The sequence below is a fragment of the Anopheles arabiensis genome, chromosome 2, assembly GCF_016920715.1.
Source record: "Anopheles arabiensis isolate DONGOLA chromosome 2, AaraD3, whole genome shotgun sequence".
NCBI lineage: Eukaryota > Metazoa > Arthropoda > Insecta > Diptera > Culicidae > Anopheles > Anopheles arabiensis.
Window position 1 is genome coordinate 73,490 of NC_053517.1, and position 25,722 is coordinate 99,211.

Here is a 25,722-nt window from a genome sequence, read left to right on the forward strand (position 1 = left end):
CAAGGCGCATTTATATCTTAAACGCCTATTTCAATTGTAACCACCATAGAGACGATAATATGTTAAATCAATTTCCAATAAAAACTAACTTATGAACCAACTGAAAGAAAGCTTTCATTATAATCATCAGTCAATGATGGTCAATGACAAAATACGATTGAATAGTAGGCTATACAATACATCCTATTGAATGTAAAATTGATTGTTAAAATTATTAAGTCGCTTTGAAACTAACGGAGTCACTGGGAAACTGTAACATCATTGACTCATAGACATGTTTGTTTATTGAAAAATTACCCGTCCTCCGCGAAGGTGTGAGGAGAGCCTATTGTATTGCCGCATTCTTAATATGTTTCTAAATTTTGTCACTCTTGAAATGTTAATGGTAGTCAAAAAATTATGCAAGTTCGTTAAATCTCCTCGACATGATGACTTACAGAACCCCTCAAAACAAACACCCTTTATAACGAGTTTTTTGCGTAGCAAATATTAATCCTGATTAATACCACTTTTAACGAAAAAAATCTCACATAACGAGCAATTTCAATTGTACTCTATGTACATTTGCTTTTTTTATAGACGTAAATGACTTGTACGGAACAATAGAATTTGTCATGTTCAAGGAATTATTGTATAAAATCCGAAAACGATTATCAGTAATCCGTTAAAAAAAATGGATACGTAATAATGGCAAATAAATAATGGACTGTATATATTAATTATTCCAGTTATCAGTATTATGATTATGTTTTTCATTTTTTCATACCAGCACATCTGCGGTGCTGGAACCAATTATTTAATTTTTCATACTCTTCTTTCTTCTTTTGCCTCAACAACCGATGTCGGTCAAGGCCTGCCTGTACCCACTTGTGGGCTTGGCTTTCAGTGACTAATTGATTCCCCCCCATAGCAGGATAGTCAGTCCTACGTATGGCGGCGCGGTCTATTTGGGGATTGAACCCATGACGGGCATGTTGTTAAGTCGTACGAGTTGACGACTGTACTACAAGACCGGCTCAAAAAACCTGTAACCTCAAAAAACCGAAGTTAATTTTTCATACACATTATATTAAAGGAGTTTTTCGTATAGGGGATACTGGATCGGATTAAACACATTATGCGAGGATCCACTGTACTTGGTATACTCTAAGCAACAAATATCTCAAATATGAACTACAATTGGCATTACGTAAGGCAAATATGTTTGTTGGTTTGTCTGATATGCTAAAATATTATCTTCAAAATAACTAATTAATATGTTTTTGAATTATACACGAACTGTTCAAAATTGCTCATAGGTTCAAGTCTCTCAAATACAGAGCACAGATCGGCTATGAGGAGAATACATTACTACAGAGCACAGAACATTATTGATGTGGGTCGCAGATAAACAGTATAGGTGGCTTAAGTCTAAAGTTGAAGAGCTAAATATGAAAAATAATAACGGTAAGTATTTATAATGTTCATTAAGTTAAAAAAAACAACTGAGTAATGAAGCCGCGTAAGGGTACAATCGTAACATAACTAAATTTTGTATTATAACACACGAATCGGGCAAACAATTGAATTTATCAAAAATGTGGTAATTTCCAAATGATTACGTTAAAATATTAAATTAACTATATGGCGATACGAGGAGGAAAAGCAATTAAGTATTAATGAAAACGATCTTTCATATATGTGCATTGTAACTCGTTAGATAGTCGAGTTTTGTTGTGTGTATGAACAAATTCCATTAGTAAATGTAAAGTACAGGTATTCCCCGATATATGCTATTAATGTGGACCGGAGGCAATAGCTTATCTCGAATATTAGCGTATGTTAAATTTCGAGGTTTTCAGTCAAATTATAGCTAATTTTCGTAACACTTCCGTTTTGCTTGAAGTGGTAGGTTTTAGCCACTAAATTAGCTATGTGATCTGATTTTAACTAAAGATTACAATTTGACACTTTTTGAAATGGTTTTTAAAATTCGACCAAAAGGGAATTTACTTTGCATTTGATATTCGATGAGTCAAATTAGCACAATTTGCTGAAAGAACTGTCAAATTTAAAACAAAGCGTATAGCGAAATCGCGTATATCGAGTATGGCGTATATCGGGGAATACCTGTAGTAAATGCAAATTAAAGAAGACAGTTGCATTATTTTTGTTCAACCAATGATGTAACGTAACCACTCATTTGACCGCTATTTAACGCTACTTCCAGCTACTTCAATGGTGCAACTGTTTGAACACTTTTCAAAGCTGAAGAAGCAACATTTCTAAACCAGTAATGTCTTTTTAACAGACATAATAACCTCTTTGATTTGCCTATAATTTGTATCGTTATGCAATCAATTTATTTGGATTGCAAAACCATGGTTCTGCAAAACCATTGCACACTTCGAATTAAAATTGGTTTAAAAACTCTACTCTAATCATCGATGCAGAGCAGTAATAAGATACTAGCGTAAGGGAAAGCAGTTCTAATATCGCCCTATATTGTGTATAAAGTTGAACAGTGCACCATGGCGACATTCGTTAGTTTTGTTACTAAAAACTATAATGATTTATTTTTTAAGCGAAGAGGTAAATATTGTTTCCCGATAAAATAGCTGGAATGAGTGTAAGCAATGATTTTATTTTGCAGACGAACGTAGCGTTCACCTTCCCTTGGCTGGATCGCCTTTATTCATCATAGGTATTGTTTGTACATATTTATGCTTCGTCCTACAGTATGGACCGCGGCACATGTTAAATCGAAAACCATATAATGTTCTGAACATGATTAAGATCTACAATCTAATTCAAATGATTGCTAATATTACGCTATTTCTACATATTGTAAGTCTGCTGGATCATTTCTTCGTAAAAATGAAACTTATTTATTTAAACTAATTTTTATTGCAGTGTTATAACGTATTCCTATTGTACGATAATTTTTCATTCCGTTGTCAACCGATCGACTACTCAATATCTAGAGTAGGGATGGATGAAGTGTACTTTAGCTACGCTTATTTCTTACTCAAGCTGCTCGACTTAGCCGATACGGTGTTTTTTGTCTTAAGAAAAAAACAGTCCCATGTTTCATTTTTACATGTCTATCATCATTCATTTATGGTACTTACTACATATTGTGCTCTAGTATTCGTTCCAGGAGGTCATGTTTTGCTGCTAGGTCTTTGGAATACACTAGTTCATGCAATAATGTATTTTTATTATTTTCTTTCATCGCTAGGAGCACAAAACCATAGCATATGGTGGAAAAAATACCTAACTAGATTGCAGTTAATTCAGTTTATTCACCTAGCTTTTCATTTTGGACGTCCTTTACTCAGTGGCAATTGTAATTTTCCGAAATTTTGGCTTTGGTATGGCTTTTTACAAGCAATTTTTGTACTTGGATTATTTTTGGACTTTTATATCAAGACTTACAATAAAACAGATAAATCTATAACAAGTCAGCGTCATTGTGAAAAAAAACGCAAAATAGAATAGAAAAAAGACTGCTACGAAAATATCGTTGTTTAACCGATGCAATAGGCCTTACACAAAAAGCTTCCTGAATCACTAGCTGAAAGATAGATATGTATAATATATTACCAATGCCATCATCCATATATTAAATTCAGTACATATTGCTCTCAAACTGTATACATTGTACGGAAGTATATACACATACGGTCTTTGGTAGGCCTCCTTCATACTGAAACAATATGCTTTCTGTTCAGCTCTGGAACAAAGCCTAATCGTCTTTGTATCTTAGTGCCTCTTTGGCCGTGTCTTTTTGTGTGTGTTGCGTACAGCGAATCTCGTAGCATTGGGCATATGAAGTGTTATACTAATTTCTTGATTTTTTTCTGTAGTGAGACATAATATGTAAAATATTGTCAATATTATTTGGTTTTAAGAAGCAAAATACAATTTGAGGACATTATTAATTTTTTAATCACAAAACGGATTTTCTTGCTATGGGTAATCAATAAGTCTCTGATAAGACTCGGATAAGGTGGTACAGGCAGACCTAGACCGACAATGGTTGTGATGGGTAAATTCAACAAATATATTCCGCCAAAATCAAAAGCGGCTCCGGAAAGTAGGTGCAAAACTCTAGACTGGGAACCGGCCGGAACCGCTAGTCGGCGGCAGTCGGAGCCGTCCGGAGTCAGAATAGTCGGAGTCGTCGAAGTCGTCCGGAGCAGTCAGAAACGTCGGAATAATGGAAATAGTGGGAGCCGTCCGGAGCCGGCTTCGCCTACCGATTAGCTCCGGACCGAAATCGTCGGATTGATATAGCCGGGAACGGAGCGAGTGTAGCAATTTTCGGATATTCAGTATAGCCGTGGCTCCGATTTCGCGAACCTATCTCTACTACATTGCATGTACATTTTATTCCAAGGTTGGGGAGAGATTTGAACAATTCCATCATAATGGAGATATGATAAAGACTTTATCTCATTGACCATTCAATTCGAACCGATGTCGATATGTATGATTCAGGCGACAGTAAAGCTTCAATCGCACAATCTTTCATTTGGTGTTTTGATACTACTGTAACAGTGTTAAGTACTATTTCACGTATTGAACGAATAACAGTGATGGCTGCAGAACAATTACACTTTGTTATTTTAGGAGCTGGAATAAACGGATTGTCATGTGCGGTTCGTTTGTCACATGAATATCCTCGTTCAACAGTACATATTATTAGTGAACATTTTAGCCCCAATACTACTAGCGACGTTGCGGCTGGACTATGGGGACCGTACTGCCTAGAAGGAACGTCAGAATATGAATGTAGGTAAGTATTTTTAAAATCCATCTAAAGCCATCTCGAGTTTTATAAAATCAAAACCTTCGATGTCAAATTCGTTTCAGGAGTTGGGCACAGGAAACGCACAACTATTTCCTACAGCTTTGGCAAGATGGATATGCTGATAAGTGCGGAATTTGTTTGGTGCCTGTTATAGAATTATTTCATAGAGACACATCTTCTCCGTGGTGGCGAAATATTGTATTCGGATTTCAAGAAATGTACCTAAGTTCTGATGATTTCGATCTCGCTCATCAAACGAATTATCGGAATAGCAAAAGCGTTGCGTTTATGTATACAACGTTTACCTGTGAGCCTTCGAAGATTATGAAATGTTACATTGACACTTTATCTAATCGAAATGTAAAATTTTATCAAAAACGATTGCAAAGTATCAATTGCCTGGAAATGTTAAACATACAGGCAAATGCAATCATTGTCAATTGTCTGGGATTGAATTCGCAACACGTTTTTAACGATCTTGAATTATTTCCTGTACGTGGTCAGGTTCAAAAAGTAAAGTCGAGTTCCGTATTTCATTCGTTTGCCAATGAATCATGTTACATAATTCCTAACACAGACACAGTGGTTCTGGGGGGAACTAAACAGAAAATCGATAGTCTACGTATAGACCCTAATGACCGTTACTATATTAGAGCGAATTGTTTCGCAATTCAACCACGCTTGAAAAACGCAGCAATTGTAATGGATTGTGTTGGATTGCGACCAGCCAGGTCTTCCGGAGTACGTTTGGAAATAGAAATTATTAGTTTTGATAATGGTAAGATTTTATTAATTATCCGTACGCATCATGTATAATTGTTTCTTGTTTTAGGTCAGAATCATGCTGTAATACATAACTATGGGCATGGCGGCGCAGGAATCTCTCTTGCATGGGGTTGTGCAGGAACCGTAACACGCTTGGTGCAACAATACATCGGTGAAACGTCGATTACTCGACTGAAATTATAGTCAATGCAAATTATAGGATACTGCTTACATACAGAAAGAAGTTGTTACTCCTAATTTTGATGAAACAAATATAATATATTTAGGAAATATACTAAAAAAGTTTATCAAATATTCATTTTTTTATGTGAAATAAAAAATTGAAATAACTTATTTTAGCAGTTGACACTACAGTAAAATGGATAATGTTTAAAAACGATCAAATTGTATAACATCTTTCATCATGAAATTTCGCAAATCCCATAAAGCATCAATTACAACCTCGGGGCGATCTTGACCACGTTTACCTAGCCACTGTGATGGAAGTCTGTTGACATCAGTATTAGGAATTGATTCTTTTCTTGCTGTGAACGTTTTTTGCCACGGCGTTATATATGTTGATTTCTGTTGAAGCCTCTCTATATATTTTATATATGCGTCAGAATGTAGCACTCGCTGTGGTCGTGGTGGTACTGTTACAAATAATGGTTCCGCCGGTTGACTCGAAATATCTAAAAGTGCATAGAATGTGCAATAAATATATCAAACGAAAAACATTCAAAAATTGTTTCAGAAAAATCTTACAGCTAAAGTATGGCGTAGCAATCGTACTGCCAATTTGTTGTGCATTGATTCCATTTGCATTGGGCATCGATGGAGGTTGCTGTGCGTGCATTGATTGAATTTGATTGACACCAGGGTTTTGCGATGACAATGCCATAAGGTTTCCGCTAGTACTATGCGATGAATGATTTCCTACGTTACCCATTGGTTGCAAGGTTATCATTCCGATGTTATTGGTGTTCGTGTTACTTCCACTCATTCCTGCATTATTTCCGATCTGTATGCCGGATGTAAAGCGCTTAGAATGTACGTAGTTTTTGCTACGGTCCTGCGGTTGAATTAATTTGCTAACTCCTTTCGTTAGATGTACTTCTTTGACATGTTTCACAAGTCGTGTAACAGATGGAAAAGGAGGCATATTTCGTCGAAGTCGTACACAATTTCTCCAGATACAGATAAATTCTTGTTCAGTTGGCGCTACGAAGGACTTGTAAACACATCCTACACCTTCAGCAATGCAATGCTCAGAGAATTCCGCGGGATCCTCAAACTGAAAGTCACATTTATCCCAACAGCACTCATACGCCTGTTTATGAAGTAAAATTGAGAAATAAAAAATAAAATAGAGAAAACAGATGATTTTAAGCTTACAGTTAGTAGTCTAACGTCGTAAAAACGGCCATAAAGCTACAATTATTAGAAAGAAACACAATGAAAATCTTGCGCACAAAATAGAACTGATAATATCTACTTATTGTCAAGGAAAATTATTTATCACATCTGAAGGATTTAGCATTGAGAATGTTTAAGCAACTTAAAAACAACATAACAACAAAAATAATAAAAAAAAACACCATACATGATTGGTTATGATGTCCTGAATGATTGGACTCTCGGTCTTGAGGTTCGCTGGGCTGGGACAATTTGATTCACCCATTTCAGCTGCATGTTTTGCTGCGCTTTCTTCATTCATTTTAATGGCGCGCTGCTCCCATATAGTCTTCTCTTGATCGCTCAAATTACGCCACTCGTTTCCGACTATTCGTGATACGTCACCGAACGTTGCTTCCGGATTACTGGCACAGATAGTCTTCCGATGTTCACTAGAGTACAATATGTAGCCTGTAACTAGCTTCTTGCCCGGCTTAGATGTTTTTTTGGTGGTCATCGACGGGGTACTGGTGTTGATAGAATGTGTTGGATGTGGCGATGCCGTCATGATTGTGTCCGAGCCAATTGACGGAGGGCCATCGATTGAATCATCGATGATACCAAAGTCGTCCTTCATGTCCTGTAAGATTCAGGTGGGGCATAACAGCACAGTTTGTGATGATTTTTAACTTTTCAACACCAGCTTTTAAATATCATGATATTGTGTTAGATTATGTTATTTCCTCCTCCATGTAATTATATGATAACTGGCGGAACACATTTTACTTTATTTGGCTTAATAAACTATGTTGTTGGTTAGGTACGTATTTAAATCTTAATTCATTGTTATGTGATAATCTTTATAGTATTGTAAAACATAGTCAATATTTATGAGGTTGTGCAAAACAGATAAACAAGCATTTTAATCGAAAAATAATAAACTAAAAATATATACAGGTTCATATTCACTTTTAGTCAGATATGCAACCGCTTAATTCAGATATGTTAGGCTACGTGTTAAGTCAGTTAGTAAGTACAACTACACACTCAAGAAATTCGTCAAACTACTGAAGACCAAACATAACGGATGTATTTTTACATGGTTTGCATTTACGTACCGTCAAATCATTCGCCGAAATCGGTTTATTCTCCTGGGCTGAAGCAATCTCACCACATGTGACCTTTTAGGATGGGCATAAGCGTAATTGACCTTTAAAATTTTATCTCAGGATTTTATTGTAATAAAAGATTACCTTGGGAGGGTTAATAGGACGTCGGAAATGATATATTTCATCTGTTGTGACCATCTGACTGTGAGTAAATTTACGTAATCCAGAAGGAGCGACAATCTTTCTTATTTGTTTTTTGAATTCATCGAAAATGGATTCACACATATATACATCTGATTCAGCTATTTCGGTTGGCCTCCCTAAAAAACATTTTTTTCAGAAAATAAAATACTAGAGTCAAGCTGCAAAACACATTATATATAACTAAAAAAATCAAACGTTCATTCCAATAATATTTGGTGATCATATAATTACCGTTAAACGGTTAATCTTGCTTTTCTCTGTTTTTTCCTATAATACGTCTTTCAATTAATCTTGCTTGGATATACGGGGAAAATTAACTTCGTGTACAGATGGGGGCATGGCAAATTTAGGAGGTAGAGACTAGTGTTGAGTTTCTTGACTTTTTCGATGAGATTTATTCATATGAATCTTCAGTGATGAGTGATTCGAATCTCGAAAGTGACATGAATCTTCAAAGATTCATCAATCTAAAAGATTAATAAATCCATTATATATCTCCAGGGATTCATGAATCTTTAGAGATGTATGATTTGCAAAATAGTTAATTTGCGCGATCTCACCAAACAACATCCTCAACATCTTAAACAACATCTTAAACCCGTCGCGGCTTTAAGCCGCGCATGGACCGTCTCCCCGTAGAAAAAAAAAAATAACCCTGTTGCGTGGACTTGTCAAAAAGTCCCGAAAGCCTGTATAGGCTGGCATGACCATGTAGGTTGTTGCTTCAAAAAGAAGAATAATGAGATGCTCAAGCTCTATGATTTTTTGGAGATGTATGAATCTCATGAATCATGAATGGATTCATGAATCCCTAGATATGTGAATCTTTTGATATTCATGAATCTTTCGAAATTCATGAGTCTTTTGAGATTCATCAATCTTAGGTGATTCAAGAATATTTGGAGATTCATGAATCTTTACAACCGGGATTCAGATTTATTCCAAGATTTATTCAGATTCATGAATCTGAATCATTTACCCAGCACTAATAGAGAAGGGCAAGCTCGGAACTGCGTTCATGAAGCTGGGTGCTGAATACAAGATCCTGTCCTAGATCCTATTCTGCAGACTGGCGTCCCTTGCTCCAAATTTAGTCGCCAGTAACCATGGTGGATTTATTGGAATCAAATCTGCCTCCGACCAAACTTTTACTCTACTAAACCAGCGATCGGCAAGGTACGGCAGGTATGTCACAGGTACGACAGGTTTACTTACTAGTTATATACTCGCTTTGATCTAGAACCGCACAACGCCCAACAATTGCTACCGCGGAAGTTGTTTCTTGAATTGTCGAAAGTAAAACTTCTTGCCTATAAAATAGGCGATTTACCGTGCCTGGGACTTCAGGAGGAGTTAGAAGCCACGGCCCTCGAAACAAAACTTTCCCGCTGTAAGTTAAAGAACATTTTAAATTAATAAATGCACGAAGCAAACTCATCAGGCAGATGATTATTCTCGAAAATAAAGCACACTTACTCTTTTGTTTCCCAAATTGAAGTGATCTGTGAAATCGATTGCTTGCCAGATTCAGTAGCAACATACACATAATCGCCGGTCTTCACTACGCCACCACAAACGGTATTGTATTGTTCGTAGTATACATTACCATCCTCAACACCATTCATGTAAATAACTACGTTTGGTTTCTCCTTTTCAGGAATTGCTTCTTGGAGCTGTAATTCAGAAAGCTCTTCTTTATGCTTTTCCACGCGCTCTTTGAAAACCGACATTACACGTTTCACTTCAATTGGTGTTTCTCGTGCTGTTAATTTCACAGGGTCATTTGCGCGCACAAGATTCCATGTTTTGAGTTTTTTAAACGATCTCGCCTTTGAACTATACCGTGATTCGCATACAAATACATCTTTACTGGAAAAATTTTCAGGTTTGAGTTTAACGTAATCTCGTATATGCATTACAAAACACTTATTTAAAGCCTTTGACAATGGAATTTCTATTCGTTGATCACTTTTGAAAAGCTCTTGTTCCATGAATTTCCTAGTCTGAACGTGAAAAGTTTCGTGGGGGCGAAGCAGTAACAAACCATTCATCATTTTGATGTTGTCACTAGTGGTCCACAAGCGCTCTATGTACATTATGCCAGGAACTGTAAAAAAAAACTTATTAATCTTTTCGACAAACAACTTAACACTGGCTCACACGTAGCACGTAATTCACACGTAACAAAAAATAGAATCATCTAGCCTACATCATACACTTACTTTTGTTTTCGGGCAAATCGATGTAGACAAAGTCCCCAGGTGAAAATACTTTTTGATCGATCGTCATACTTTCTCCTTGAGATGGTTGCTAATAAAACAGAAAGCAAAACAGTTCTTGAGAGAAACATGATTCTAAATTAAATCAATAAATTTTACAAAAATAGTAAAACAAGAATATAGGATACTAAATGGCAGGGGATTTTCATTCCCACCTACGAGTGTGCAAAGTAGATTAGCATTATCTTCTTTATACCCTCAGTGGCGGATATAAGGTATCGGTGGCCCTAGGCGATAAGACGAGTCGAAGCCCTCTATAGATGTTGAGCAAGTGAAGGGCGGTAGTGATAGCATCCAGCTTTTCACTATTGGATAATTCAACAGTGGAGGGGGCATGTTTATATAGATATAAATTTTGCATGTTTAAATGCTCTAGTGCTCTTCGCTTTTTGCACAGAAAATCCTCATTTTAACAAAAAATCCTCATATAAATAAAACGCTAAAACTCATAAACTATTGCTTTCAATCAAATAATCTCGAAATATATGTTTAAATTTGCAAACGATACAAAAAGCCTCCGACAAAAACACCTTGAGCGTTTTAAAAATCATATTGCTCTTTTAAAAATAGCTTCGGTGCGGTAAAACAACAACTTTTGACTGATAAATTGAATATTAACCTACTGAAATTCCTTTGCTGACGTTTGATTAGGCCCTGTATTAGGTACCATGCAGCCGGATAGTCAATCTTTGCTACAAAAAAATCTTTGAAGAAAATTCCGTAATACCCAAGGTTTACACTCACAACACGCATACAATACATGTAGAACATTACTATACTATTTGATAAAACATGTTTATACACCCTATACACTTACCACTGCATCACTATCGGTATCCGCTTCTTCTTCTTGTAGTAATTTTGATTGCCGCAGAGACTCAACAGCAGCACTTAAGTGCATCGTGTTATAGCTCAGGGCTGGAGATTCAAGTACATTCACATTTTGACATAATTCATCTCGTTTTTTTATAAAAAACGATTGTAATTCTATTGAATCTTCAAATACTTGAGAATCTGTGCGACTTAGCCGGCGTGCGCGTTCCAGACAACTAAAAATGTCTTCTTGAAATATATCCAAACGCTTATACAATCCTTTATCAAGTCGCCGTTTGATGAGATCCAATGAAATAGCTCGAATCCTGAAACAGAAAATTGTTTAATTGACGCATGTTTTCTAAATTATAGTTTATTTCGTTACTACCTGTTACCATCGCATTCGTCATACTCTGACAACTCAGCTAACGAATCGGAGTAACATCGACCTTCTTCGTCTTGGTAATTATAAAATGTGGTAAAAAGTGACAGTAGAAGTTCCTGCACCGCTTGTTGAACGTTAGGTACCGTTTCCTCGCTACGCAAGGCTTGTTTCGTTTGTATGAGCAATTGTTGCAGACACAGAGCATCTTTGTAAATTTGAGAATCAGGTTCATTGTACTTGCAAGCGTTTTCAAACATGAGCATAAAATCTGCTGCCATATCATCAACGGTTTCATAAATTTGCTGTCGTAATTTTTTTTCGATTTTTTCTATATCAATTGGATCTTTGATTATGTCGTAATAATCAGGATATTCCTAAAATTTAACAACTTAAACAAATTAGCACAGGAAACACAAAAAAAAGAAAAGAAGATATGCATTCGTACGTTTTTTGATGGTAGCTTCATAAATATATACGAAAGCTGACGATTTTGCTTCGGTTCTCTGTATTCCCGTATTGTGTCGTACATCTGCTTCAGTTTATTTTCTAGTGGGGTTGAGTTACTTTTTCGTGCCGGTTTAGGACTGGAGATAGACAAGAAATGACATTAAAAAAGGTTACATTTTAGCCATTTCTTTAGATTTGAACAGCATCTTACATTTTTCCTATTATGTTCAGTTTTTTGCTTATTCCAGAGAATTCCTTCAATTTTTCATTGAGTGCTTTTTCCAAGATATTGGCATCTTCATAAATCATTGATCCTTCTTCGTTGTATTTTCGGCAATTTGAAAACATTAGGCGATAATCTCCCACTATGTCATCAATTGTGCTGTACCGATCAGCTTTGATATTGTTTTCAATTGTTGTCATATCAATTGGATGCTGTATGACTTGATAATAGTCAGGATACAGTTTTTTAGAAGGCTTTTCCATAAACAGAGCCATTGGCTGATGATCGTCATACGTAAAACCAACAAGGAATTCATGCAATGATAATAACTTCTTTTTGAGAGACACTGCTGGTGCTATGCGGTTGGTTCTAGATACAACTGTATTACTAGAAACCCCATGAGAAGGAGACCCTACACTCTTAGGCATACGACCCTTTTTACGTGTCGAAGCATGTGTTGAAGAATCGGTATCTTCTTCATCTTCATCTTCGTCGCTCTCTTCTAGATCACCAGAGTCAATAAGCTTTTGATTCAGGATTCTTTGCATCTTTAAGGCATCCTGCAAGGCAATTGAAGAAAAGATATTAGCAAAGAGCTAGGAAAATTGTTGGTATCACTTACCTTGTGTATCTTGCTGTTAGGAGCATTAGCTTTTTTCGCATTATCTAACATCAAGTAAAGGTCCGCAGTCATGTCAGTAATATGTGTATATATTCCTTTTTTTAATTTATTTCGTATTTGAGCCATCGATATTGGTTTTTTAATCTGGTTGTAATATTCTGGATGGAAGCGTTTGTTGGGAAGTTTCCAAAGAGCTTCACCCAACGGCGCACCTAAGGCATTGGGATCTATGTAAATATATTCGACAAATAGTGTAAAGTAAACGAACACAAAATGGACAAAAACCAATATGAAATTTAGGGGAAAATACATAAAATAAAATAATGGAATACGAATGTTAAAAAAATGATTGCAATACTAAAAACAACATATTATCTCCATTTACAACAAGCAACAAATAATTCCGGTTTCCATCACAATAATAAATGAAAACAGCAATAAATTTGATTTAATACGAAAAACAAATTCATTTGGATACATTACTTACCATTAGTATTCGCAGTATTGTACAGTTGGTCGAATAATTGCCAAAGTGGACCGTCGCCCTCTGTCTCTATCGAGTCATCAAAATCATCATCGGAAGTATCGATTTCCTCCTTTAAGGCTGCTACCATTGCACTGGACGCCTGACGTGGGCGTTTCAGTGGTGGTTTTCTATACCGTCCCGATTCAATTTCAGTTTTTTTTGCCATAAAAATTTTTTTCAACATTTTTGCATCCTTGTAAATTTGCGATCCAGGTTCATTAAATGTGCATGCATTTTTTGTCATTTGCAACAAATCCTTTTCCATTTCATTGAGGCTTGAATATGCACTGGTTTGAATTTTAGTTGCAATCAATTTTAAATCAATTGGATGGTCTATAATATCATAATATCCAGGATAAAGTTTTTTAGAAGGAAGAAGCTGAAACATATGATATAGATCGTGATTGTCTAGAGGATCTGTTGCAGTCATGACAGTTGCAAAAAGTTCTTCATATGGATCGAAGTCTGACCATTCTTCGTATTCGTCCTCTTCAGTAGTAAGTGATTTACGGGGACGAGTAATTTTACGAGTTTTGGATTCTGACCATCCTTCTTCAATATGGTGTTCTAAAATTCGTTTTTTGTTTGTGTTAAACAAGTCTAATAATTGACAAGCATCTTGATATTCAGTTGAATCTGGCTTATAGAAAGCTTTTGCATTGTTCACAATTAATTCGATATCTGCGGCCAAGTCTTCAACATCTTCATACGAATCTGTTTTCAGTTTCTGCTGAACTTTTAACAAATCGATAGGATTTACAACTACTTCGTAGTATGATGGCTCTTGGCGTCGCTTTGGTGCTCTGATGAAAGTGTCACAGAGTGTTGAACCATCCTCTTTCTTAAACGTACGAATAGATTCGTACAGATGCTGGCATAATTCCATCTACGAATAAAAGAAACCTTCATTATTTGGAGGCAAATACACAATTGTACCCTTTACACTGAGGCATGAGAGTATTTCTTACGCACCGGATCAAGCCTTTTCTTCTTCCTCGTAGTTGTAGGAACCGGACTATGCTCGGGAGAGGCATCTTCCTCACTGTTTTCGTCATCTTGCAAAGAGCTCATTCGACGCCGTTTGCTCATGCCAAATATGCGATACTATATCGCAATTAACTACAATGATGACAAAGAAACAACAAACAGGAGCGGTAATGTAAGCACCTAAAGATTATAATCTATTTGTAGTGATGCTGATATTCCTACTAAAGGCGTGCCGGCTATAAATCATATTCAAAACGGCAAATGCTCCAATAAACTTACAATATTTGCTTTAAAGAACTTTCGTAACCAATCGTTTCAATGGAACTCCCAAACCTTAAAGAAACGAATGTGTTCTAGATGTCCACAAACTTATCTTTTATTTTATCTCACGCTCAATTTACAAACGCTATGGCTTGGAAAATGCTTGTCTAATTTGAGCTGTCATAATGGAAGCCAAACCAAGGTGGATCTGGGAGATCAGGTGATGGAACCAAGGTGGATTAATGATAACAGGTAATGGAATCTAGAGCATTCCCGTACAACAAATTCGAGCAGTCTGCGAGAGCGCATTCGATCAAGGTGTATGTATAGAGAAGGTAACCGTTCAAGCCTCGCGCGACAAAAAGTAGCTCAATTTTGTAAACAGCGCGCTACATTTCTGCTTCATTTCAGGAATTATCAGAATTATCAGGATTTTTTACGAGCCATATTTATTTCAAACGCTGAGTAATAGATTTGAACACATTTTAACCTATTTTTGTGAGTTTTCAAACATATAACAAGTTGGTTGACTGAGTCAAATGAGTGTAAAGTTGCGGAATTTTTCGGAACGGAAAAGACGAAGAATCGGAAGGTGTGCGCTGTTCTGATTCTCGAGCACGAATGCCGTTTTATTCTGACGTTTACGCCTACGATGCTTAAATGTTAACGTATACCGCGACCAAGGTGTTTATGTTTTTTGAGGTGTATTCACATACAATTTTCGGTTTCTACATGAGCTACTTTGATTTACACGGAGTTAAATTTTGAGCTATTTTTTTTCACGCACGACGTTATTGCTCCATGTCTATTTGAACGGTAAAGTCATTCAGAACAAATTAACGACAATTCACGACTCGTCGTAACAATACTGGAGGGTCTGGTATAAAAATCGCTGAGGCCTGGAGGGGGTATCGGAAATTTCTCCATCGGAGCTTCTTCCTCGTATTGTGCTTATTTTCGAGTCAAATTCAAGCGATTCCAAATTTCAATTTGACCGTTATTTTTATAATAAAATGAAAAAAACTTAATGAATAAATTAAATAGAATAGAATATATGGTCGGCATTACTTGCTTACAGCATTAAAATATAGAAAGCATTGATTACCTATGAAAATCGTTAATTTTTTGCATCAAAACGTGTGGAATACCCGGGTATGCCAGTTGCCAACTTACGTGTGTAAATCTGGTTGCCAACTCTATGGTTAAAGTTGTCATTGAAAAGAAATTGATGTATTTTTTTGAATTTCTGTGCTGCTACCCGTTATACACACAATTCTAAAGATTCCACAACTATCAGATTTTGAATATCTACAGTAGAACGTCGATTATCCGGGGCCGGATTAACCGGCGGGCGGCTTAACCGTGCGCATAAATCTGACAGCTGTTCATGCGTAAGTTTGCAGCGATAGTCAAGTGGCTAACCAGTTTCTTATGCAGCTCTGTAGTGTGTAGTGGTATTTTCGAAATTCTTTTTTGTTCACGAACAGTTGTTAAACCTATAGTTATTGATTAAAATAATATTTTACTAATGATTAATCGATTGATTCCAGGTGAATTAATCATAAAACTAGTGAATTTCATATTTTTTATATGCGTTTGACATTTCTTGGACCATTATCCGTGCAAATCGATTAACCGGCAACCGTCCGGTCCCGAGCTACCCGGATAATCGACGCATTACTGTATATTGTGTTCGGCTTTTGGAATATAATTATTACATTATCGAACTTTTTTTTTAAATGAAATACACGATACCATTGATTCCACCTCTTCAACTTCGGTTATAAACTTTATATTCATAGATATTCGATTTACGACTATTTCGACTTACGGCTGGCTTTGGGACATTTCTTCGATCCCAAATACAGTCGTATCTCGGTGGACTCCTGTACATACACGTCTTATGCTTCTTCTGTGCGGACACAACAACAGGTGCGAAGGAAAACTGTGTATTTTGTTATTTAAACTTACAGGGTTTTCGATGATATTCGGCCGTATTATTGACATGCTCAGCGCGCTATTGAATATTTCGAGCATAAAACGGCCGTGGTAACGCTGATCCTATTGAGCGTATTGAGCGAGCGCAGTGAAACACAACCGTTGCTGTCGATTGCCAATGCTCAACTGAGGTTTTTATTCTAGATTCTAGTTCAAGGTATTTACAAGTGTACAGTTGTATATGTGAATATATTAAGCACGGTTTCTACGTATTGAATTGATACTTCAACACTCCCTCAATTGAATATCCATAACAATCCTAAGTTCATTCTTTGCATAGTGAAACTTTGTCTAGGCAAACCTTTCGTCATTATGTCAGCCTGTTGTTCTGCTGAAGCAATGTACTTCAAAACAATCTTTCCGCTCTGGATTCTATCTCTTAGAGCGTTTCTACATACACCGACAACGCAGCTGAGAAAAAAGCTGACAGCATGCTTTGACAGCGACTGACAGCATTTTCGGTGAGAGAATTCTCCTCAGCATGCAAAGAACGATGGAGCTGAGAAAAAATTAAATTGGTAGTTTATGGCGAACAATCAATTATAGTTTGCATTTTTGCAGTCTAATAATCGTAGAAATATTTCTAAAAAGTAAAAGAATTTTTTTCACTTCATTTTAGGGATTAAAATGGATTTTTTCCAACATCATTTTAAAAGTCTCATCTCGGCGCTTTTCAGAGCTTCTACACACACCGGCGTGAGAAACCGATTGTCAATTCTCTGACAGCCATCTCTCACCAGCAGTCTTGGTGTATGTAGAAACGCTCTTATAAAAAGATGCTTCACACTCATACGCTTCAGCCGACCTAAGTTTCGTTCATCTTCAGCTACACGTATTGTGGACTGATTATCCTCACAATAAGGAACTGGACTACTTAGCTTGTAACCTAAGTCTTCAAGCAATCGTTCCAACCAAGCTCCGTGACATACTGCATTAGTAAGAGAAATTAATTCTGCTTCTGTGGACGACAATGCTATTGTTGATTGTTTCCTTGTGAGCCAAAAAACTGTTGCTCCATAGACCTTGAAAATATATCCTGATAACGATTTTCTATCTAACTTGTTGCTAGCCCAATCGGCATCTGCAAATGCTTTTAATATCTCCATATCCATATTTCCATCGTATATCAATTTTAAATCTAACGTTTCCTTAATATATCTCAGTATTCTTTTCAAATGTACCCAATGTTCTTCATTAGGGCAACTTTGGAACTGGCTAAAATAAATCGTTGCTGCGCATAGGTCTGGACGGGATGTTAGTGCCACATACATTAGACAGCCTATCAATTCCCGATAAGGTTTATCAATTTGTTCGTTCTCTTTGCCTTTCTCTAAATTCAAATCAAAGTTGCAACTGATTTGCAATCACTCATGTTAAACCGCAACAACAAATTATTAAGAAAAGTTTTCTGATGAATGTACAGTAATTTGTTTTCTTTGCAGCGTTCTATGTCCATTCCTAAGAAATGTTTAATTTCTTCACTATCTGTCATTTTGAATTGTTCTGATAGAGCTTTCTTTACTGTTCCTATCATATCTAAACTCTCTCCCACGATTAGTAAATCCTCAACATATAAAATCATAATAATTCTTTTCGAACCACTTCCTCTTGTGTATAAGCAAGGATCATAATTCTTCTTCTTCTTTGGCTCAACAACCGATGTCGGTCAAGGCCTGCCTGTACCCACTTGTGGGCTTGGCTTTCAGCGACTAATTGATTCCCCCCCATAGCAGGATAGTCAGTCCTACGTATGGCGGCGCGGTCTATTTGGGAATTGAACTCATGACGGGCATGTTGTTAAGTCGTTCGAGTTGACGACTGTACTACGAGACCGGCTCAAGGATCATTATTACTAGGTAAGAAATTTAAACTTTCAACAAATTCATTGAACTTCCTATTCAAAGCTCTAGGGGCTTGTTTTAAGCCGTACAGGCGGTCCCCGAGATACACGGTACCTCTTATACGCGGATTCGGAGATACGCGGTTTTCAAAATTTGACAGTTCTTTGAGCAAATTGTACTGATTTGACACATCCATTGTGAAATACCAAATACAGGCGGTCCCCGAGATACACGGTACCTCTTATACGCGGATTCGGAGATACGCGGTTTTCTAAATTTGACTATTCTTTGAGCAAATTGTACTGATTTGACACATCAATTTCAAATTGCCAAATAATTTCCGTTCTGATCGAATGTTAAAAACTATTTCAAAAGGTTTAAAACAGTTATATTCAGTCAGAATCATATCAAATAATTCATAAAGTGACTAAAACCGCCCCCTACTTGCAAAATTACACGAAAATTTGTGATATTTTAGCAGGAAATCACGAGATTCGACTTACGCGGAAATTCGAGATACGCGGTATTTTGCGGCCGTTTTCGGTCCCCAATAACCGTGTATCTCGGGGACCGCCTGTATAAAGATTTCTTCAGACAGCAAACTAGGCCCTTTCCAAGATCAAAACCTTCTGGTTGTTCCATATAAATCTCCTCACTTATTTCGCCATTCAAAAATGCTGTACACACGTCCATTTGATGAATATTCCAATTTTTGCAGTTGGCTACAGCAAACACCGTTCTTATGGTATCTAACCTTGCAACTGGGGAGTAAGTGTCAGTATAATCAAAACCCTGTCTTTGAGAAAATCCGCGGGCTACTAAACGAACCTTGTATCTAACTTCTTGTTCATTTTCCTTCTTAATCTTGAAAACCCATTTGCATGATATTGTTTTTCTACCTTTTGGGAGTTGTACTAAAGACCATGTTTTGTTACTCTCAAGCGAATTCATTTCATCTTGGACTGCTATTTTCCACTTATTCCTTACTTACTTACTTATCCGGCGCTACAACCGCTTTGCGGTCTTGGCCTGCCTCAGGAGTGTCCGAAACCGCTCACGGTCTCGCGCCTTCGTCTTCCAGTCCGTTATCCCGGCCTTAATGGCGGACGCCTCCACGCCATCTTGCCACCTCAATTTGGGCCTACCAGGCCTCCTCTGTCCTTGTGGACGGCCTAAAAAGACTTTACGGGTTGGGTCGTCCGTTTTCATGCGTATAACATGGCCAGCCCACCGGAGCCTGGCGAGCTTGATACGCTGTATGTTACGTCCGGTGTTGGGGTGATATAGGACGGAGGCCGATTAAAACTCCGGACACAACGTTTAAACTTTACAAACATATATTACAAAACTGCTTAAAGCTAACACGCTAAAAAGAACTGTCCGCGGCACGTCTGTGTTCCCTCGCTGCTGAACCTCGAAGAAGGCACGATCGGCTGTCGCGCACGATCGCAGGCTCCCGATCGCTGACACCGAAACGTCTGAGAGCGTTTCTACATACACCGAGAATGCAGCTGAGAAAATAACTGACAGTATGCTTTGACAGCGACTGACAGCATTTTCGGTGAGAGAATTCTCCTCGGCATGCAAAGAACGATGGAGCTGAGAAAAAATTGAATTGGCAGTTTATAGCGATCGATCAATTATAGTTTGCATTTTTGCCGTCTAATAATCGTAGATATATTATTAAAAAGTAAAAGAAACTTTTTTGACTTCATTTTAGCGATTAAAATGGATTTTTTCAACATCATTTGAAAAGTCTCATCTCGGAGCTTTTCAGAGCTTCTACACACACCAGCGTGAGAAACCGGTTGTCAATTCTCTCACAGCCATCTCTCAGCTGCATTCTCGGTGTATGTAGAAACGCTCTGACAGTTGTCGCACGGTCACGACAACCCAGAGTACCAATGTCGTGTGGCGCTGCTAGCGCCCGCAACACTGTACGACAGTGGGGTCGCCGTACATCTTGTATAGCTCATCATTATAGCGGCTCCTCCATTGTCCTTCCACACATACGGGGCCAAGTATCCTTCTTAGCATCTTCCTCTCGAACGCGGCTAAGAGGGTTTCGTCAGATTTGGGCAGTGTCCATGTCTCAGAGGCGTATGTGAGTACTGGTGCTATATAGGTACTATATAGTCCCAGCTTCGTCCGTCGCGACAGGTTCTTTGAGGTGAACTGCTTTTTCAGGCTGTAGAATGACCGGTTGGCAGCCAGCATCCTTGCGCGCAATTCAGCTTCCATGCTATTGTCGTTGCTGACCTTTGACCCAAGATAGGTGAATTCTGGGACGACTTCAAACGTGCGTTCACCTATCTGTACATTACGCCTAGGTAAATTCTGATTATTTATTGGTAGTTGCCACCATCAGTTTGGTCTTTGCCTCGTTTATCTGCAATCCGAGGCTCTCTGCCGCCTGCTAGATCCCTTGGTAGGCTTCTGCTACATAGGAGAGCCGCAGACCAATGATGTCTATATCATCAGCGTATGCTTGGATCTGGGTTGACTTATAGAAGATGGTTCCCGTAGTCTCCACCCTCGAGTCGCGGATGGCCCTCTCTAGTGCCAGGTTGAATAGGAGACAGGCAAGCCCGTCTCCCTGGCGCAGACCTTTGGTGGTAGCAAAAGGTCCTGAGAGTTTTCCATCCACCCTCACCTGGCATGTGACGTTGGTCATAGTCATTCTAACCAGCCTTATCAGTTTGGCCGGGATTCCAAATGAGCTCATAGCGTCGTACAGTTTTACCCTGGCTATGCTATCATATGCGGCTTTAAAGTCTATGAAGAGATGGTATGTGTCGTTTCTGTATTCAGCCATCTTCTCCAAGATCTGCCGCATGGTGAAGATCTGATCAGTGGTTGATTTCCCGTTTCAGAATCCTCTTTGATAGTTTCCGACTATCTCTTCGACGTGCCACTTATTCCAATCAGGCCTATTCTTTGCTTCTTCTAAAGATCGCGATAAATCGTTCACAACAGTTGTTGCACTTAATGCAAACCCCACATAATCCACCTCATAGTTTTCATGCCATCCGGGTGGTTTACGTTCTCTATCTGATCGACGACTCGATGATTCAGCTTCTTCGCGTTCATCAGATCGATCATCCATCGCTTCTTCTTCGTCGCATGTACGGAAACTTTCGTCTACTGTGCTCGGTTCAGATGTTTCATCAGATTTCTCGATTTGCACATTTGGTTCGTCATCATCGTTTTCATCGTCAGAGATGTACTGCAAAATATTAACTGGAGAATTAGTTATAGAATTTGATGTCACCTTTAGCTGTGTTGCTCGTTGGGTTTCCTCAAAAAACGACATCTCTTGCCATGACGATTTTCTTCAACAGAGGGTGCCAAATGCGATAGCCACAATGACTGTAACCGACGAAAAGTCCTTTCCATGATTTCGAATCAAGTTTCTTCCGGCATTCCTTTGGAATGTGAACATGTACTGTAGAACCGAAAATACGCAGATTACGAACATCGGGTTTAACACCTTCCCACATCTCGTACGGTGTCTTTCCACTATCGATCGCATTTGAAGGACTGCGATTAGTTAAGTATGCCGCTGTCTGCACTGCAGTTCCCCAAAACTCCTTTCCGATACCACTATCACCAAGCATTGAACGAGCCTTTTCAACCAATGTTCTATTCATACGTTCGCTTACACCATTTTGCTCGGGCGAGTAAGGTACAGTCCATTCCACTTGGATTCCTTTTTCAGAGCAAAAACTCAAGAAACTTTCACTTTTATATTCTCCATCGTTATCACATCGGATTCTGGATATTCTTTTACCAATTATCCAATCATCAATAAATGTAACAAAATAATTTGCGCCATTATTGTCCACTGGACTATTAGGTCCACATACATCGGAATGTATTAATTCAAGCACACGACGTGATTGTTTTTCTTCTCGCGAGTGAAACGGTTTCTGAGTTTGCTTACCTGTATTGCATGCTTCACAAAACACATTTTCGTTTCCGAGGCTTCTTTTGTCCGACACATCCAAACCACGAACCATATCACCTTTCATCAGCTTATCCAAATTTTTGAAACTAGGATTTCACTATTTGGGCTCGTTTTGTTATCACTTCTACGCACCCATCATCAAAAATAACTTTAAAACCACTATTGTTTCCGTATGGAAACATGGCTATGTGTTTCCGTATGGATAACAAATTTGTAGGAGTTTCCGGCAAATACAATACGTTTTTCAGGGTAACTGGAATTTCATCACTACCACCAGGATCAAATACTATATCACCTTCATGCCAAGCTGTAATAAATTGATTTTCTTTCGCGACCGAAATATTCACTGGTGAACTTAATTTCCTTAAAGGTCTTATTATACGGAGGAAAATACTGTCATTTCTCGATTGGCATTTATCTGTCAAACTTAGACTTTGGCACAAAAATGCCTCTCGTACGTGTTATAAGGCAAGAAAATTGTTCTGTCATCTTTCAAATTTATTATTAATTTTATTGATTTTCTTGGCTTTATCCAAAAGAATTATTCTTTATTTCCCATTTTTGTTGTTTTTGTACATCATCATGAGGAAATTCAATACGCTCTATCGACGTTGGAAAAGTTGAAAAATTTTCTCGGAAGCAAATCGGAAATGAGCATGCCGAATTCCGATTTTCCGACTGGCGTCTATCTGTCAACCCCTATTTGAAGGATAGATTCCGAAATCGAATGACAGTTTTTTCCTCCGTCTAATAAGGCCTTAACTCGCGAAATAAACTCTTATTATTCGATATATGCTCCGACGACCCAGAATCGACGATCCATGTTTCGTCAGAATTCATCTGAAATTTCCCATTGTTCACGAAACACACACCACGCGAATCGTCATCGTCACCACCAAGGTACGCGCTGGATTTCTTTGTTGGGTTTCTTCCCGTTGCTTTGTTCTTTTCTGGACACTGATTTGCCTTGTGGCTGTTCTTTTTACACATTTTGTACTTTTAAAATGGTATGGATTTATTATCTACAATGTAATATAATATATAAATTAGTACACTCATACAACAATAACAAACGGGATTGAAATACGTCCGTCGTACGGGCCGGTCGGGAGCGAAGAGGCCGAAACTTGTCACTCTCTCGCTGATAGCGCGTATCATCGGGAGTGATCGCCCAACCGGCATTATCGCGCGATTTTTATGTGTATCTATCATTTTTCTCATTCTAACATTCAGAAAATTTTTCACTCTGTCTTGCTCTTCTGGGTGTTGGTCACTTTTTGCTCGCAACTTGGCTGTGTTTCACCAACCATCCTCATGTTGCATATGGTTCTTCTCTTTCCATCGTTCGAGAGAAACTCTTGTGTCTCGCTTTTCTGGGACTTGTCTAATTTCGCTTGCTACACCAAGCGTTCACGCAAGCGATCTTCTCTCGTCCGCTCTTTGTATCATCTTGCAGGTACTCCCCGATATACGCTATTAATGCGGACCAGAGGCAATAGCGTATCTCGAATATTAGCAAATGTCGAGTTTTCAGTCAAATTATAGCTAATTTTCGTATAATTTTGCTTGAAGTGGTAGGATTTACCACTTAATTAGTTATTTAATCTGATTCAACTGAAGATTACAATTGTACACCTTTTGAAATGGTTTTTAATATTCGATCAAAAGGGAATTTATTTTGAATTTGATATTCGATGTGTCAAATTAGTTCAATTTGCTCAATGAACTTTCAAATTTAGAAAAAAAGCTTATAGCGAAATCGCGTATATCGAGTATGGCGTATATCGGGGAATACCTGTATAGCCACCCGAGGAAGGCGCTGCTTCGCGTTCACATGAAAATGTGGTAGTGTGAAATCAAGTTTGCAAGCGGTAGGCTACGTCGATGCCTGTCCGTTTTTTTCTCTCGTGAAACCAGTACGGAAAAACTATTTGGTAAGTACAGCTTCTAATAAAGGATTATATCAATCTGTATCAAACTGAATGGTATTAATAATTGGTGATATCAAATCAATTTCGTTTTCTATAGCAAATCGTAACACACGCACAAACGGAAGTGAGCACGGACCACGATAGAAATAATCAATTGGTTGGTAAGTATCATGCTTCGCGTTAAATGGAACAGCGGTTTTCAAAATAGATAATATTTCCCTCTTTCACCAGCAGTGCCAAAAACAAAAGGACAGCAGAGGCAGGAACGATCATTCAACGCGTTAGCGCCGGACGAAGGAGAAGCGGCAGGAAGGCAGGAACGATCCTCCAACGTGCTAGCGCCTGGTAGAGGAGAGGCGGCAGGAAGGTAGGGACGATCATCCGCTAGCGCAGCACCTGGGAGCAGCGAGGGGGAGGCAAGCAGGAATAATTTTTAACGCGTGCACACCATTCGACGAAGACAACGCTGGATGAAAGGAAGAACGAGGAGAGAAGGCAGGCAAGACGGGTACGTGTGTATTCCGCACCGGTTTTCGGCAGTGTGAATTGTGTGAGTATGTAAATTTGTATGTGCGAGTAAGAAGGTAAAATAAAGAGCGTAAGCATGTGCGGAATCGACAAATGAGAGAAAGAGCTTTGTAGGGAGAATGAAGAGAATGAAAGAAATTGAGAAGGGATGTAGCATACAGAAACCAAATGTATGATACACGCTGTCACACGGTTGGAAAACCTTCTCTATAGTTCTGCTATCGAGAACGATTTGACCGCGCTATAGAGAACACTTTTTCAATACAAAAAAAACCGGTTGCAACGTGACAATGTTGGGCGGCTTATCCGTCAACCGATCGGCAATCGCGACACAGGGTGCTCCCAACAACACACAAAACACTTTATTGTTCTCGTTTGCTGCTGTGGTTTTCGCTGCCAACCGTTTGCACTAGAAACCGCCGCTGGTTCCGAACTCGAGCTGTCCACCACACTACCACTTTGATGCTTTGTCTCTTCGTCAAGCAGTCGACTTTTCACGAAATCGACAGTTAAGCTATTCTCCAGCATTGTTTCCAAAGCCGTCACGAGCGTTGCATACGACGAATTCAAAGTAAGAAGGAGATGGCAAATCACATCTTTATCGTCCATTTTTCCACCAGTTGCTTTGTAATCGCGCACCAACTTG

At 38.3% G+C, this 25,722-nt stretch overlaps 3 protein-coding genes and 1 long non-coding RNA gene across 8 annotated transcripts; 3 read left to right on the top strand and 1 right to left on the bottom strand.

Moving 5' to 3' along the window:
* Positions 1 to 2,253: 2,253 nt before the first annotated feature.
* On the top strand, positions 2,254 to 3,931 carry LOC120908476 (elongation of very long chain fatty acids protein AAEL008004-like). The gene is made up of 3 exons (XM_040319468.1): positions 2,254 to 2,571; positions 2,633 to 2,826; positions 2,893 to 3,931. Exons 1-3 carry the CDS (start codon positions 2,511 to 2,513, stop codon positions 3,478 to 3,480), a joined length of 843 nt encoding a protein of 280 aa, XP_040175402.1. The 5' UTR covers positions 2,254 to 2,510; the 3' UTR covers positions 3,481 to 3,931.
* Positions 3,932 to 4,450: 519 nt separating this feature from the next.
* Positions 4,451 to 5,875, top strand: LOC120908475 (D-aspartate oxidase-like). The gene is made up of 3 exons (XM_040319467.1): positions 4,451 to 4,780; positions 4,858 to 5,573; positions 5,628 to 5,875. The coding sequence occupies exons 1-3, from the start codon at positions 4,470 to 4,472 to the stop codon at positions 5,762 to 5,764; spliced, it is 1,164 nt and encodes a 387-aa protein (XP_040175401.1). The 5' UTR covers positions 4,451 to 4,469; the 3' UTR covers positions 5,765 to 5,875.
* LOC120908474 (protein polybromo-1) lies at positions 5,563 to 15,005 on the bottom strand. Of its 4 annotated transcripts, none has more exons than XM_040319465.1 (16): positions 14,830 to 15,005; positions 14,536 to 14,682; positions 13,525 to 14,449; positions 13,038 to 13,249; positions 12,404 to 12,975; positions 12,191 to 12,329; positions 11,749 to 12,119; positions 11,365 to 11,686; positions 10,491 to 10,578; positions 9,745 to 10,375; positions 9,484 to 9,656; positions 8,209 to 8,384; positions 8,074 to 8,136; positions 7,164 to 7,595; positions 6,326 to 6,890; positions 5,563 to 6,252 (listed from the first exon to the last, which is right to left on the bottom strand). In XM_040319465.1, exons 2-16 carry the CDS (start codon positions 14,650 to 14,652, stop codon positions 5,951 to 5,953), a joined length of 5,088 nt encoding a protein of 1,695 aa, XP_040175399.1. In that variant the 5' UTR covers positions 14,653 to 14,682; positions 14,830 to 15,005; the 3' UTR covers positions 5,563 to 5,950. The 4 variants fall into 4 exon arrangements, with proteins under 4 accessions (XP_040175399.1, XP_040175397.1, XP_040175398.1 ...); XM_040319463.1 differs by having other exon boundaries at positions 13,038 to 13,264; XM_040319464.1 differs by having other exon boundaries at positions 13,038 to 13,264; positions 14,536 to 14,730.
* Positions 15,006 to 24,286: 9,281 nt separating this feature from the next.
* Positions 24,287 to 25,173, top strand: LOC120904888. Of its 2 annotated transcripts, none has more exons than XR_005739843.1 (3): positions 24,287 to 24,551; positions 24,646 to 24,709; positions 24,780 to 25,173. It is a non-coding gene; the product is annotated as an uncharacterized LOC120904888 (long non-coding RNA). The 2 variants fall into 2 exon arrangements; XR_005739842.1 differs by having other exon boundaries at positions 24,783 to 25,173.
* Positions 25,174 to 25,722: the final 549 nt, after the last annotated feature.

Coding starts and splice junctions, on each gene's coding strand:
- LOC120908476 (XM_040319468.1), top strand. CDS start 2,511: ATGGCGACATTCGTTAGTTTTGTTACTAAAAACTATAATGATTTATTT. Junction 2,572..2,632: donor TTTATTTTTTAAGCGAAGAG/GTAAATATTGTT, acceptor TTTATTTTGCAG/ACGAACGTAGCGTTCACCTT. Junction 2,827..2,892: donor TTACGCTATTTCTACATATT/GTAAGTCTGCTG, acceptor TTTTTATTGCAG/TGTTATAACGTATTCCTATT.
- LOC120908475 (XM_040319467.1), top strand. CDS start 4,470: ATGTATGATTCAGGCGACAGTAAAGCTTCAATCGCACAATCTTTCATT. Junction 4,781..4,857: donor ACGTCAGAATATGAATGTAG/GTAAGTATTTTT, acceptor AATTCGTTTCAG/GAGTTGGGCACAGGAAACGC. Junction 5,574..5,627: donor AATTATTAGTTTTGATAATG/GTAAGATTTTAT, acceptor TTCTTGTTTTAG/GTCAGAATCATGCTGTAATA.
- LOC120908474 (XM_040319463.1), bottom strand. CDS start 14,652: ATGAGCAAACGGCGTCGAATGAGCTCTTTGCAAGATGACGAAAACAGT. Junction 14,450..14,535: donor AGAAGAAAAGGCTTGATCCG/GTGCGTAAGAAA, acceptor TTTTATTCGTAG/ATGGAATTATGCCAGCATCT. Junction 8,137..8,208: donor GTCCTATTAACCCTCCCAAG/GTAATCTTTTAT, acceptor CCATCCTAAAAG/GTCACATGTGGTGAGATTGC.